Genomic DNA, 17,022 nt, shown 5'->3' on the forward strand with positions numbered 1-17,022 from the left:
AATTCGAAATTGGACATTTGTTATAAATCTGAGGCTAAATTCCATGAAATGGCAAAACACAAAACAATGAAATTTTCCTCCTACAGAAAAGGCATCTTAAATACATTAAAGGCAGCTGGCATGTACATTGAGGGTACTAGAAGAAAAATTTCCTTGTGACAGACTTACATTTGATTAGGCACCTGTTATCTTCCCTATGAAACAAAATTTGGCAACTAGGTACCATTTTCATATGAAAAGCCAAAAACAATCTATTTTCCTAATTTTAAGACCTGTCTGTTGTCACATGCTCCATGCTTAAAATATGCCCCTTATTCTCATCATCCCTTTGCAATATCTGAGAAGGTGAACCTCTTCTAGAGCTTTGAGCTGAATGATTTAGGGGATCATACTTCTGAGAAGCAAGGTAATTTAGAGCTGTGACCACATCAACTATAACAGGTCGCATATTAGGTTGCTCTTGAACACACATAGCAGCAATGGCCAGAGCTTGGTATAAGCCTCTCATGGGATATTGCCCTTCAAGTAATGGATCAACCATTTGGGAAAATTTTTTCCTGTCTCTGAACAAGGGTCTTGCCTGCAAACAATTCACACGTAGCATGAGTTAATAATTGTGGAAGTGAAATGAATTTGGCTAATTCAGGTAATTTATTAAGTAGACAATAAATTGACAATAACTGACACATTTATTCTTAATGTACTCAACAAAAAAGAATGTCATATGTTCACCTTAAAGGAAAGATACAGATTTAAGGACGATTATGTTTCAGAGATTAACTAAGATTCTTATGTAACTACTCTGGAAAGACATTATCAAACAGTAAAAGGCAATAGCTATTCTAATTTTGACCAAATTTGAGCTTTGCAATTACCTATAGTTTCAGTATAGTAAGAACACAAGATAAGCAAATAAGCCAAATTCTTTTTGTATTAAATACCCCACTCAAAGTAAACAAGGACATGAAAATCAGAATGTATATTATTTCCAGTGACCATCAAAGGAAAGGCATACCACCGAGTATAGTGCTCAATGTGGTACAAGATCATTCATTTCCCCTTAGCTCAGGTATGATTCCTGACCAAAACGCTTGAGGGGTTAACCTAGGTTGTATATTTTTTTGTGTAGTGATCGTGCTCAGATCTGAACCTATGACTTCATGCATACTACTTCGACCTCCTACCACTAAGTCCTACTTTGCATAATATGGTATTGCTCAAGCTGTTCCTTTGTTGGGTCCGTGAAGTATGTTTTTACAATGGTCACCATGCATGCTCACTATTCCATTAATGGGTACAGTCACCAGGCATGCTCACTATTGGGGGACAGGTTTGGAGGGTAGCTCACCCATTTTTCACCAAAATAAAAAGGTAAAAAAAAAAGGCATGCAATCATATGCATAGTACTCCCTCCGTTTTTTATTCATAGTCGTTTAGGATTTTGTACGGGACTTAAGAAAATGATTGATATTTTAGTTTTCAAAAATATTTATTACTTATTTTCCTATTCTACCCTCTATTTTTTTATAGTATTTCGTTGGAAACATATTGTCCTTTTAAATGCAACATTAACTTCACATTGATGATTGGAGAAAAATAGGTAGACATTAGAAATAAATAGACACGTTGTTCAGTAAACATACATTAATTATCAAGGATAAAAATGAGGAAAAAAAAATTAATAAGTCATTAATTTTAGTAAAATGACAATGAAAAAAAAACGACAAATTCTGATAAAAGGACTATGAATAAAAAACGGAGGGAGTAGTAATAACTTTTTCATAACTGTTTATTCTAGAGATTCAGTAAGCACTTTAAATGTATCATTTTACATATGATTAAAGCTTCCAATTTTCTAATATCTTAAAAAAAAAAAAATCAGTACAATGAGACTCTTGACTTATCTCAAATGGGAGTCTTATAGAAGTATTGAATGGGAAAAAGTCACGAGCAAACAAATTAATCAGCTAGCTTCAGAAAAATGTCTACCCATTGAGAGGCATCATTACGCTACCTATAAATCCCAATTTTGATACTTTTAACCAGGTGCAAACCTGAATGGAAATTCACAGCTCTTCTAAAGATAATAAATAATGTGCCACTGAAATATGGAAGAAGGTAATACAAACAAATCCTTGCATAACCGTAACAACACTTGTTTATAGCTAATTACACTAGTCATTCAAATTCTAAGCTACAACAATTTGACAAAAACAAAGATTAAATCAATAAGCAATCATGGATTCTACAGTAAAGAATAAAACAGATAAAGAGATGTGACATACCCATGCAACTAGATTTTGTTCTTTGGGAGGTTTTGTATGGTCAATAGCTTTCCGGCCTGTAATGAGCTCCAAAAGAACAACCCCGAAACTGTAAATATCTGACTTGAATGTCAACTGACCTGTCATTGCATAATCTGGGGCACAATACCCATATGTGCCCATAACCCTTGTTGAAACATGGGTCTTATCACCACTTGGGCCTACTTTTGCCAAGCCGAAATCAGACAACTTAGGATGATATCCCTCTCCTAACAAAATGTTAGAGCATTTCAAGTCACGATATATTACAGGAGGCTTCATTTTATCATGCAAGTACTCCAAACCCCTAGCTGCGCCAGCTGCTATTTTCATTCTTGTGTTCCAATCAAGAGGTTTTACGCCAGGCCGAAGATCTATGACAATGGGGAAGAAGAGATGAAATGAGCCATGATGATTGATAAAGAATGCTGCAGACAATATATGAAAAATTAAGATGATAGAAATGATAGTAGGTACCAAGCAAATGGTTCTCCAGAGATCCTAATGGCATGTACTCATAAACTAATAGCCTCTGCTCTCCCTCAGCACAAAATCCAATCAACTTTACAAGATTAGGGTGGTCTGCCAAACTCAATGTCAACACTTCAACAACAAATTCCCGAATCCCTTGAAGTCCATTAGGGTCAAGTTGCTTTATAGCTACAACCTACACAGCGACTATCAAATATTAGTCTCACCAGTAACCACCTATGAAGCACCGACTCCAACATGGTCACAGATCTCCAATATATATATTAATATTAATATATATATATATATATATATATAATCAAACTGAAAAAAATCTAATTTGAGAACTAAAATTTATATTTATTCACCTCCTAAAAGCAAAGTTGTTAATCTTTACAATTTTCATATGATAATGACCTTCACATATATAATATTTAGAGAGATCATTTCACAATGCAATCTTTACAAGAAAAGAATCCCAAGATAAGAAGATGAATTATATCTCTTAAAACATAATGCAACTAGTTAAGTCATGTCAAAATGAGTCTCACAAAAAAATGCTAAGCGTCTCGAAATATTTATAAGTTGACTCTTCTTTAAAAAAATTTATTAATAGGAGGGTCAAAGAAAAGTGCTTTGCCAAGAGTAGGTATTGGCCCAATCTCTTGTCTCGTGTCCAAATTATGTCCGAGAGGTGTCTAAATCAGATTTTTTTAATTGTGACACCGTGGAAGGGTGTGTTTAGCCAAGAGTAGGTGTTGGTTCAATCTTTTGGCTCATGTCCAAATTGTGTAAGAGAGGTGTCCAAAATGGATCAACATAAAGTGTGGGCATCCAAAAAGTGTCGGTCTAAAGTGTCGATATACAAAAAGTAGTGTTGGTGTCTGAAATGTGTAAGCCACACCAACATGCGGCTCTGCAGATGTGTCTATGCTTCATGGCTCACCACAATTCAAAAGAAACAATAAACATGCAAACTAACATGACTATTCAGACTTATTAGGGCATAACTGAGCAACACATTGACCAGAGCAGGATCATGTTCAAATGCATCAATAATTTCAAATTTTGCTAGTTTTATTCAACAAACCTGGTCTATTCTATCCAGGTGTCCCTTGTAAACCTTGCCAAAGCCTCCTTCACCCAAAAAGCAATCCAACCTAAAGTTTCCTGTAGCAGTTTCAAGTTCGTTAAAACTGAATGTCTGTGCCCGGTTGCCATTATCTTTTCCATCCTCAGAAACCCCCTCTCTCAAATTTAAATTCTTCACGTCCAGAGCAAGTTGATCGCCTTTAGAATCATCTTCTTTATTCCCATTCACTTTGAAATCAACCTTAACGCTATCTATAACACATACAAAACACACACAAGGCAAAGGGGATACACATCAATAAAAAGTAACATAGACAAAATTATTTTAATCCCAGGATACTACAGAACCAAAACAACTGCGCAAAATGACAAACACAACTTCGATCGCGGATCCAACAATTCCAACATCACAGCCAACCAAAACAAAAAAAGAAATTGAATATGGTTAATTTCAATCTCAAGCCACCAAAAATAGAGCGTCCATATTCAAACGCATACAGCATCAAAAATCGCCGGACGAGACGTGACAAGCCGCATACCAAAATTAATTACAATATCGAAAACAAACCAAACAAAACAAAATCCATTTCTTTTTCCTTACGCGTATGCCCGGACCAAAATTCCTGGAAAACACTCTTTCAAAACGGACACAGAAGCATTCGATGACCCCACGTCCCACCCCGAAAAAAAAAAAACGAACTTTGATTTGTTTTTGACATACCCACCACGAAATCTTTACATAAAAACGCAAATCACTAAGAAAACGCAACAATCAGCATGATCACACAAAATGGGTCAGAAAACAATACGAGTGTGTTTGTGTGCGATAGTGAAATGCATTATTAGAGTAAAAAGGTTCAAAATTTAACCTGGGGCAGTGAAGTTGGAGGGTTTCGCGTTGTTCGGGGTGTCGCTATAGTCTTCTTCGGTTACCAATTGTTTCCTCGATGCCCCAAGGCAACAAAAGCAACCCATGTTTTTTCTTTCTCTGCCTAAGCTCCACCGAGAAAACAGAGCCCAGAACAGAGACCCCCTCAGGGAGAAGGAACGAAACACAAGAAAATAAAAAAAATAAAAAAATAATAATAATAATAAAAGAAAGGAGAAAAAGGAAAATAAAAATAGAAAAGAAAAGAGTGACACAAAGTCACACAAACTGTGTGAGAAAGAGAGAGAAAGAGCGAGAGAGGGGTTTCTGATGTGTTTGGGCATTCTCGGTGCGTTAATATATTCTTGGTCAATATGAGGTGGAAATTAATTGTGAACAAATGTTCCATAGTCACCAACAAGCCACAATAAGGACAAAGGAAGAAAGGGATATTTCTGTCATTTTACACACAGGGGAAAGTGACTGTAATCACATGCGCTTGTGTTCACCTGAGGCCTAATTGTACCCGCCCAGTGGCCCCTTTGGTATTTTCCAATGCTTATTAGATTTGTTTTGGATTTTGAAAAGACTCATGATTTGTATTTAAGTGTGATATTTAAAACTGGAAATTGAAAAAAGTTGATTTCATTTAATTCACATTTCATCTAAAATATAAATAAGATATTATTTGTGAATTTCATTAGTTCCACTTAAGAAATATTATATTAGTCATAGTTATATCTGATATAAGATAAAATCATTAAAATAAAAAATAATTCATGTTATTTTTAATTAATTTATCATAATTTTAAATTTTATTATAAATATATTTCCTTTAGACCTATATATATATATAAGTAAAAAAATACTTTAATCTTTTAAATTTAAATATAAATAATTTTTAATCAAGTTAACTTTATTTAATATTCTTTATCCAAAAATAACTCATAGGTAACAAATGAGAACATTGTTATGATAAATTTGATTAAGAATATTTTTGTAAATATAGTGTATAAAATTATGAAAATTAAATATATTTAATATCTTTCTTAATCTGTGTGAGATTAATTTTTTTTCCATTACTATATTTAATGTTAACTATAAATAAATGTATAGAAAATATATTTAACAATAAGTGAAGGGTATGAAAAAAAATTACTTTAAGTAATTTAATATCTAATAATTGTTACTTATAATTAAGATAAAAAAAACTAAAATTTATTATCTATAATTAGGATTAATGATAATATTTATACTAAATTATATTTTAAGTTAATATTTATTTTTAGGATTCAATTTAGTTTTGTTATTTTTAAAAAAATATTCAATGTCATTATTTCATCTAAATTGACATTATTGATGTTAATAAAATTAGATAAAAGGACAGCATTAAACTTTTTTTTTTAAATTAAAGAATTAAATTAAAGATCTTAAAAATAATGTAGTCAAATTAAATATGGTAAATGATTCAATTTAGTTATTTAATTTTTAAACAATATTTAATATTATCCTTTCGTTGAATTTTATTATCATCATTAATATCAATTTGGATAGAATAATAATATTAAATATTTTTTAAGAATCATATAACTAAATTGAACTATTTAAAAATAATAAACTAAATTAAATTTTTAAAAAATATAATTTAGTCTAATATTTATCTGAAAAATAATTTTATTTATGTCGAACTAACTTTATTCAGTAAAGATCTAAAACAATCACGACATGTGTTGTATAAAATATATTTTTTTTTTTTACATTTCAAAATGAATTTAAACTACATTAATCTCTAAACCAAGGAGACACCAACTACCTTCAAAAGTTCACAAGAAAAAGAAAAGAAAAAAGAAGGAAAGAAAAAGCTACCTATAACTATTAACTCTAACCTTTAATGATAAAAAAATGTTAACTCTAACCATTAAAGTTAAATCTAGGCATTAAGAAACAGTAATGACTTTTCTGAAAACATATTTATTATACTTTTATGTTTTTAATATAATAAATGTTTTATCTCTTTAATAAATATTTAAGATTTTTATATGCCTAAGATGAATCTTGAAGTTTTTTTTTGTTGAAAAGTTTAAAAATATTAATAAATAATTAATAAATTTAATTTAATTCGTTTGAAATAAAACAATTTCTTAAAATAAAGTGACAATAGTTATTGTGTAACATTTTTTAAATTTTATAATTTATTGAATGGATTTTTTTATTATTATCTCGCTTTACATTTTTTTAAAAATATATATATATAAACATGCAAGAATGAAAACAAGTCAGATTATTTATTGAGAATTCACAATCCAACACGCATTAAATTCAAAACAAATCAGAAAGGTATAGACCCAAATAAAAGTACAATTATTTACAAAATGAGTTAAGTGAAGATTATTTTAATTTATTGTAAAGTCAAGTTTTAAACTGAGATAATAAGTTATGTAGAGTAAAATTTTACTATTTTTTTCGATAAAAAATCATTATATATAATAAATTTGTTAATTTTTATAATATAAATATTTTAGAAGCTATACGATTCATAATTGTTTCGCACTACATTTTTATTTTATATACATATAGTACACAATCACTAAACCATTTTTAATTGTTGAAAAGTCTTTCTAACTTAACAAAATATATTTAAATAAATAATAATATATGCACTTATGTTGTGATTTTTAACTTTATTATTTATTAAATTTATATTAATTATGAAAAAGAGTTACTTCATATCTTTCTATTTAAAAAAAATAAAAAAAATAAAAATTTATTTAAAAGATGAGATATTTGAAAACTCAACACAGTTAAAATAGAAAAAAAAAAAGAAAATAAATAAATACTATATTCATTTTTGCTTATAAAGTTCAATTTAGAAGAATTATTTATTTCTTTATATATAACTCAGATCATATTATCTCATATATTAATTATTTATAGATTGAAATATCTTAAACTAAAGTATATTATCTTAATTTAGTATGATGCATTAATTATAATTTTTTTAAAGAATATATATTTTAATTGATTAATAGAAAGAAAAGTATTAATTAGAAGAGAGAAATATTATAAGATATGTATTTTTAATTGATTAAAAAAATGAGTATTAATTAAAAAGAGAAGTAGTATGAGAATAATTTTTTAAAAATATAAATAAAATAAATTTATTGTTATCAATTAAATTAATTATTTATATTAATTTAATTAAATTAATTATTAAGTCTTGATAATTATAAAAACAAAATAATTCAAAATTTGTATTAAAAAAATCTCTTTCTTAATAATATAGATACCATATATTTATTATCTCACTATATGACAGTGGTCTGTAAAACAAACAAAAAAATAATAGTATTTTAAACTTATTTAAAATGTTTTAAGTAGAAATCACGTTTTAGGAGTGTTATCGAGTTTGAAGTGTTGCATAAATCAAAACTATTAAGTACGTTTTGAAATGAAATATGAATATTAGTTGGCAACGGTGCGAGCTGGTTCGCAACGTTTAGATATCTTTGTCGTTTCATGAACCCGCCGGTGGCACATAAATCACTTTCTTTCAACGCTTTGACCAAATATCTGTCCGCTTTTCTATAAAAATAATACACTAATAATAATAATAATATTGAAAAAATAATGGGAAAGGTCAACCTCTCGAACAATGCAATAATCGGGCCCACACAGTGACGTAATAAAGTGGGACCCACTTGCTTACGCGTATTCTACTAACATGCCTTCAAATTTTCGTTCCAACATGTACCAAAAATTAAAGAAAAAAAATATAAAAAAACTCTGTTTAGACGGTGATCCACGCGTTCCGTATCCACCGCCGTAACTCCTGACCACGATGGCGAGTCAACCAATCAGGGAGGGGATGTGTTTGGGGATGGCCGCACTGGATCATTGCTCATCAACTATCGTTATTTTTTCTTTTTAGTATTATCTATTACCTATTATAAAGGAATTATTGAGATATATAATTATATTTAGTTTTATTTTTAGTGGTATGAATAATTATATCTAATCTTTTAATATTTATTTATATATAATTATTAATTATATTAAAAGAAGTATTTATTAACTTTCTTAAAAATCAATCTCTTTTAATATTTCGGTGTATTAACTTTTTTTTTTTGGTCAATTTCTATCGAAGTCATTTTTTTTATCAAATTTAAAGCGTAGAGGATTGTAATGCACTATCTTTGCACCATTGTTTACTCATTTTTTATTTATTTATAAGAATGACCAAATATTTATAGTATAGTTTTTCTATTACATAAAATAAAAAGAGTATAAAAGTTCCGTGTTGTATAAAAATAATGTGTTAAAATAAGTATAATTTGAATTTTTTATATAGTATTATTAATTATTTTGTGATTTATACTTCTAATAATATATTTTAAAAAATATGTCGATCATTTTTTTAAATTATATACAGTTATTTTTATAAGATGATTTTTTTTTTACTTTTATTAATTTATTTTATCTATGTAAAAAAAATTAAAACAATTTTGACTCTGAGACGATGGAAATATCAGCACTTCGAATTTGACCTTGTTGGCTTCTTCTATGCCATTTTGGTTTTGAACCATCCATGTTTGACGTAGCCATTTAATATAGGTTTCAACAAATAACCAATTATATTGTCCAAAAAAAAAAAACAAATAACCAATTATACGAAAGTTATGAAAACCATTAAAATAATCTCAATTATGAATAAAAAATAAATGAATTAATTTAGAATGCTTAGCTTATTATACATGTTAAAAGTAAAATAGAAGTTAATAATTCCTTACTTTTTAAAGAACACAAATAAAATAGGATACGTTTTTTTTTTATAAAGAGACTAATAATAGCTAGTGATAGGCATATTATCATTAAAGAAAAAGTTTTAATCATTTTTATAATGTTCTCTTACTAATTTTTCTTATTTGTTAAATACAAATTCAAGTAAAATAAAAAAATAAATAAAAGAGTGGGTGACTATTCTGCTCCATTCTTATTATCATGTGAAAGAGGATAGTAATTTTTCTATATATATATATATTATCTTTATTTCCTTAGCAATTAAGGGTGTAACATAACTCCAAGCGTGTGGTTCAGCGGTAGGAGTTGATCCATGCTTAAGCAAGGTCAGGAGTTCGAATCATGCCTTGTGTATGCAGCCGCGTTAAATATCCCACCCTTTAGTTACTGCTGTCGGCCCTGGATACTCCAGGGACGAACCAAAAAAAAAAATTAAAGGTGTTTATAAAAAATAATTAAAGAATATCTTAAGTAGAATTCACAAAGGAATTATGTTGAGCTGTTTTGGTTCATTTTATCATAAAGTAAATAAATTAGTCTCCGTTGAAACCAGAGAAAAAACAGTTTACAACTGGTCTTAAAATTTAATTTGTAAAATTTGGATTTAAAATTGCTAAGCTATAACTTTTTTTTCCTTTCAAATTAAAATGGATTTTAAATCTATTTTGAAATAGATTAAACTGATTAAAGCCCTTTTCTTTTATGAAATATTTTGATTTTAAAAATGAGTTTGGTTTAATCTTTTATAAAACCAAACCATGCAACTTTAACCCTATTGCCAAATGGTGTCTGATGAATACTTTAAAATGCAGTAACAAAAATTGGTGCTGATTGTGAAGATCAGTATGAAGGAAAAACCACACCTTAGTTGTTCATACCAAGTTTTATTTTTCCTCTGAGCTATGACATGATTCATTTATGAACTACGTACCAAAATAATGCATAGGGAAAAAGACAAACAAACCAGATCGATGCAGTTACTTGAACCAATCGAAGAAAAGAAAGGCAAGAAATGTAGTCATGCATGCTGAATTGGAAAAATAAAGAATATAAATAGCTGTTTCATTTAATTATTCAAAGTGTTGATTGCACAACACATTCATCTTTTCATAGTATTTGAAGTGTGACAAGTGTCAAATTCTGTAACGTTAATTCGTGCATGGTCGGCGTGCCAAGACAACACATATCTAGAAAGTTCCACTACCCAAACATTAACCATAAAAATACAGCCACATCGAGAAAATCTTTGGCTTAGATAAATTTCAAATAATGGAAAACGATAGGTAAAATAAATAAATATGGGAAAGTTTAATTAGTCTACACAGTACACTTGTACGAACAACAAAGCAAACCATGTATTATTAATTTATTATTATTATCTGAGTTAATGATTGGTATTATATTGTTTTAGCTTAATCATAATCTTGCATATGATTTTTGAGTATATAATCATATTAAATATTTAAAATAAGAATTTTATCATCTATTAATTTTATTCAGTTCAAATAAGATTATATCTAATAAATTTTTTTTATTATCTATAAACATATATATACACATATATAATATTTCAAATATAATAATAATTATTATTATTAAAATGATAAAATTGTGTAAAGTAGTGATTTAATTTATAATTAATATTTTAGTATATGCAATGTACATGTTATTTATTTATTATATATACCTAAAATTTAAAATAAATTATATAAATAAATAATATGTTTGAATATATAAATTATATTTAAAATTTAAACAAGTATAGCTTTTAAATATATAAATTATATTTTAGATTGATGATAAATAATTTAAATTGTAACATAATATTATTTTTATTTATTGATAATTTATTTATAAAATATTAAAATTTAATTCATAAATAATTATGATAAGTAAAAATTAAATTATATATTTCATTAAAGAAAAGTAAATACTCTCCTACTAAATAGTTTTTGATATTTTATATATAAAAGTTAATTTTTAATAAAACTTAAGTAGTATAGATAGCTATTAAAATAAATTAATGTGTTAAAAATGTTTGATAACATTATTTTTTCTCAAGTAATTATATATAAGAATTTTATTTTGAAAGTATTCATTTGATAAGAAAATTAGGAGTTAAGTAGGGCTTTTTGAAAGCGACAGCCGAAATAGATAGATGATTAGGTTTGTGTTGAACCATTTTTTTTCTAAGATTGCAATATTTTTCTGTGTATGTATGATGATTACTAAAAGACATAGAATATGACATGATACAAAACACACGTGTCACTAAATTGAAGGTAATGTCTTTTGAGCTGAGATTAATGGTGAGGGATAAACGGTAAGAAAATGAAAAGATAATGTCATCACTTTGAAGAAAGGAGGGTATCAATTTCTTTTGATGATATCTTAAACCTTATTACTATATTTTTGGTTTATGGACGGTCTTACATACGAAGATCACACACATTAACGCATATAGCTACTTCTAGAATATTCGAATATAAAAAAGGATCTCTATGATTTTTTGTATTTTTTATTTACTTTTTGGTTGAAAATTATTTTTGAAAACAATTTCACATTATTTAATAATTAATTCATTGTCCAAAATCTATTAAACTTTGAAAATATTTTTTAAAACAAATAATTTCAAAACTAAAAACAAAAATAGTTGAAAAAATATTTTTTTTCACCATCTTCTTTTATTTTGTTCGAATACTTTGCTAAAATGCTATGGAACTACAACTTTCTAAAAAAAACAAAAAAAAAATAGAGGGCATTGCTTTGAAATTTACTCAAAAAAACAAATTTTTAAAAAGAAAAATTATTTTTAAAATAATAAATAAACAAGGAATAAATCTTTATTTTTCCACGTATAAAGCTCGGACCATTTTCTACAAAAATATTTTTCTAAACTAACTTACGAATCATAGAAAAAAGACGGTCATCATTATATCATAACATATTATGTATAAAATAGTATATGAATAAGCTGGATGTTTAATTAAATAAAAATTAACACGTGATATCCGACAGAATTTGAGTTTAGTCAGTAGTTTCTTGTAACATAACAAAATATGTTTCAATTTTTTTTTTTTACTAAATGATATATTCCCATTTAATGTCTATTCGTATTTTTAGAGAATGTAAGAAAAAATAAATATTTTATGATATGTTCTAATAACAAAAAAAATTGTTTCTACTAGCTTATATCAATGTTTTGAAAAATTAAACCAATAATATTTACGTTAGAAAAATAACTGTCGCAATCAACCTGATTTGATATGGTAGATGTAAGTAAATTATGTCTCTTATATCAACAAAGTTTTGTCTTCTAATAATTTATGCATGGTAAAAAATTAATTATAATAATATGTTTAAAATTTTTAACAATCTATTAATTATGTTGAACTATCATATTTCATTGTCAAAAAGTACTTTTATATGAAAAGAAATATTGTAAAACAAAAAAACTTGTTTAATATTAGACAATCATATCTAATTGTCAAAAAAAATATTTTTCTATGATGACTTGTGAGAGATATTGTGAACTTTCATATTCTAACATTTATCTTAAACACACACATATAAATATTTTAAATATTATATATGTGAATTAATTGACGCAAATTGTTAATTTCAACTTAATTAGTGATATTGAATATGAGGGTTGAATATGTTGTTCTTTAAATGTTTGAAAAAATAATTTTGTTGTTTATAGTAATCCTATTTGATCCTAGCAAAATTACCTTTAATAAAGAATACCTATATGTTCATAAAAAAAAATAAAGATTTTATTCTTATACCTTTTTTTATTATAATTATTAAAATATAAAATAAATATTATTATAATCATACAATTTAAATAAAAGTTAAAATTATACAGTTAATTAAAGTATAATTTATTTACTAAATATCTTATTTTCAAGTCCCATTCTTTATTATTTTGTATATTATTATTTGAATTAAAATATAGTTAATACGCATAAGATTTATTATATGATATGTAAGTATTTTTTTAAAAGGTAAGAGAAGTTCGTAGTGTTTTATTTTTCCTTTTCTTTTTTTCTTATCAATTAAAATGGATAGAGTTAGGTTTAAACTTTTTATCTCCACTTTTTTTTTTAACTCACCTCGTCTTTGACTAAGTAGAGGCGAAAGAGTTGAACCTACTTATTTTTTCTTCTTCTCTATTTTAGTCTCTAATTCAAATAAAAAAATAATCATTTATAAAATATTAATATTTAATATTTTAAGGATTTTGAAAATATAAATATTTAAAATTAACAGAATATAATAATTTTTCTTATATGTAAAATATTCATAATACTTTATAAATGTTGGTAATTTAGTGGAATTTCCACTTTTGAAAAGAGAATTGTATTTTAAAACATGCTTTCTTAGGCTATGTCCATCAAGAGTTGTCCTATGAAAAAACTAGTAGCACTTTAATTATATCTCATACATAAACAAATTAGCCATCTTATAAATCTCTCAATAATTGATCATCAATTAGTGTCATAGTAGAATTGCTCTCCAAACGACAATTGATTTTTACTCGAGTTGTCCAATGAATAAGTGTTGAAAAATTAATTGGATTTGCTTTTCGGAATATCTATATTCTCCCTGGTATGCTGCAACTAAAGAGTAAGGTATTTAGTGTGATAAATTATTTATCAACCCATATAAGTAAATAATTATGCATCTTACTATATTGTGTTGGATCTTGTTTTGAACTTTATTTTACCACACTAAATACACCTTAGTCAAATTTAGTACGGTAAAATGCATAATAATTTACTTATATAGACCAATAAATAAATTATTGTATCAAATTGTATACAATTTTACTAAGAGCTAGACATCTAAATCCAACTCCTACAAACATTGTCTTCGTGACGTAAGAAATTATCCTCCTCTCCCTAATAGTTTAAACTTTAATGATCAAGCTTAAATGTAAGGTATTTTTGTTTTTTTTTTACTCGTCTGTCTAGCAATAATTATAATGTTATGAACAAGATTAATGAGTTCAATGAACTGAGAGATATTATTGACAAGACAAATAAAAAATATTGTTCCTATTATTGAATAAAAATTAAAATTTTATATCAATAATTTGTGTATAATTTTAATGTCAATTTTGATTATACAAATTATTAAAATAAAATTTTGATTTTAATTAACAAACAATATAAAAACACCTATAATTATAATAAATTAATAATGCACCGAAGTTTTTTACAAACTCCAATTTCTTCCCCGTATGTAGTACCTGTACGGCTTTGGGATCATTTTCAAATGGGCTACCAAACACATGTAGGAAAGGGGAAAAGATTTGCATCCAATAAATTAGATGTCAGAGCATAGGTAACCAACCACATTAAATTGAACTTTATGCATTGACAGAATCCAGAAACAATACTATGTCTTATTATAATATGCTCAGGTGTTTCAAATTCCAACATTTTGGGCAACTTAGGACGATGCTCTGTTCATTCAGGTCTTTCTTTCTTCATGTCCTCTCAGCAACCTTTATTTATTATATATTTATAGCTTGAGATTGGGGTTTCTTTTACAGACCCTTCAACAACTACCCAGTTCATAATATGTATCGATTCGTCGGTTAACATTTTGACCACAAAACTAACTTTAAAGGGAGCCTGATATGTTGTACATGAAATGGCGAATTTGAATATTTCGTACCTTAAAAAATGAGATTGACATAAAACAAACACGTTTTTATTATGTTAGAGAGTAATGAAAAAGTAAGGGCATGAGGGCCACGATGTTTGGAGTGGGAGAAAGGAACTGCTAGTGGTAGGGTAGGTCATTTTGAAGAATCCCTTTACCCTATGTCTATTATGTAGGGCATGTCATGGCAAGTAAACTTCTGAATTCCCAACAGTTCATGGCCCTTTGTCATTGAAGGGATATACTTGGAACCTGGTCAATTCAAGCCCCTCCCCACTAACCAATAGGAACGTCCTTGCCCCAAGAAGGCCCTATAACCTATGGTATAGACTATATGTTTAGCATTGGAAAAATCTATTGAGTTCTTAATACATTTTTTTTATGAATCCCTCATTCCCCACGTTGATTTTAAAACTTTTCTATATACGTGGATTCCATGATTAAGGATGACAAATAAACTCGTACTTATGGTAATATCCAAACTTGTCCCGACTTTGACGGGAATTTTATCGGGTACGAGTAGGGGTATATACATACCTGTCCTGTACCCGTACTCGTCTCCAATTGAACTATATTAAAAAAATTTAATATTTTATTATGTGTAATTATTTATTATAATGTGAAACATTTATAGTTGTTTAATTATTAAGAAATTTCTTGATTAAAATATGAGATAGAAAAACAATTTAATTATAATTATAATATAATGAAAAAATAATTTAAAATTATTATGTATTTTTTTGTAAAAAAAAAAAATTTACATATTCGACGGGGACGGGAATGGGGACAATAATTACATATCCAGCGGGTACAGGTATGAGGATGAGTTTGAGTCACAAGGACGGGGACGGGTATCATGAAACCTGTACCCGACCCGTTGTCATCCCTGTCCACAATAAACAATATTTCTTCCTTTTTTACCATATGAATCCGATTCTTTGTATGAATAGTTCTTAGACCATGAATAACATGGAACCGATTCTTATATTTAAGAATACTAACCATCATTGTTCATGGCTTAGGAACCAAAGACAAGGAAAAAATTGAACTGCAAACTATGGATAGGAGGTAGGTAGGTGTCATTGAATATTAGGTCGCGTGAAGAACCCAAATATAGCCTGGTCTGTCTTTAAGTAGGCAACCCAACTCGGTTGTAGACTTGAAGTTCCCTTTTCCACGCTTCAAGGAAACCAATTGGTTACTGCAACTACCGTTTTTTTTGAATCCTCAGAAAAATAAGCAAGAGAACCCCTAGATGTTTGGCACCGTACCAACAAAGTTCGACTGCTGACATTTTAGGTATGCAAACACCAAGGTTATTGCTCACCGAGAAAAAATTATTTATTAAACCGACTATTTGTTAAGTAAATAAAAAACAAGTTTTAATATATTAAAAGCTTTGGGAAAAAAAATCATAAAAATAGTTTAATGTACTAAAAATTTCCAAGGAATGTGTTTCGTTGAATACATTATATTTTTAAATCTTTACCGAGTATTTTGAAGACAATTTGCCAGAATTTACAGATTTATAATTCTACTAAAAAGAGGGGCCTTGATGTTTAGCGCTAGACAGCTGAAACAATTCTTGCCAAACAATTATCATCACAATTAGGGAATGTTACACTAAATTTTTCCATAATATCAATCATGATTCTTGTAGTCATAAATTCAACTAATAATCATAATTTTTAAGAGTAACAAAATCTGTTCAATTAGTTAAAAATGTTTCCAAAAATGTTATTAGATAATCAAAAATCCTTATTATATTAAATAAACAAATAAAATAAGGTGGCATTCATTAAAATTATATTTTTATCT

At 27.5% G+C, this 17,022-nt stretch overlaps 1 protein-coding gene across 1 annotated transcript; it reads right to left on the reverse strand.

The window, feature by feature from the left end:
- Positions 1-5,071, reverse strand: LOC109798738 (putative serine/threonine-protein kinase PBL5). The gene is made up of 5 exons (XM_020359117.3): positions 4,736-5,071; positions 3,865-4,118; positions 2,781-2,970; positions 2,286-2,677; positions 1-580 (listed from the first exon to the last, which is right to left on the reverse strand). The coding sequence occupies exons 1-5, from the start codon at positions 4,839-4,841 to the stop codon at positions 266-268; spliced, it is 1,257 nt and encodes a 418-aa protein (XP_020214706.1). The 5' UTR covers positions 4,842-5,071; the 3' UTR covers positions 1-265.
- Positions 5,072-17,022: the final 11,951 nt, after the last annotated feature.

This window comes from Cajanus cajan, chromosome 8 (assembly GCF_000230855.2).
Source record: "Cajanus cajan strain Asha chromosome 8, NIPB_CcT2T_4, whole genome shotgun sequence".
NCBI classification, from domain to species: domain Eukaryota; kingdom Viridiplantae; phylum Streptophyta; class Magnoliopsida; order Fabales; family Fabaceae; genus Cajanus; species Cajanus cajan.

Coding starts and splice junctions, on each gene's coding strand:
- LOC109798738 (XM_020359117.3), bottom strand. CDS start 4,841: ATGGGTTGCTTTTGTTGCCTTGGGGCATCGAGGAAACAATTGGTAACC. Junction 4,119..4,735: donor CTCCAACTTCACTGCCCCAG/GTTAAATTTTGA, acceptor TATGTGTTATAG/ATAGCGTTAAGGTTGATTTC. Junction 2,971..3,864: donor ACCTGGATAGAATAGACCAG/GTTTGTTGAATA, acceptor GTCGCTGTGTAG/GTTGTAGCTATAAAGCAACT.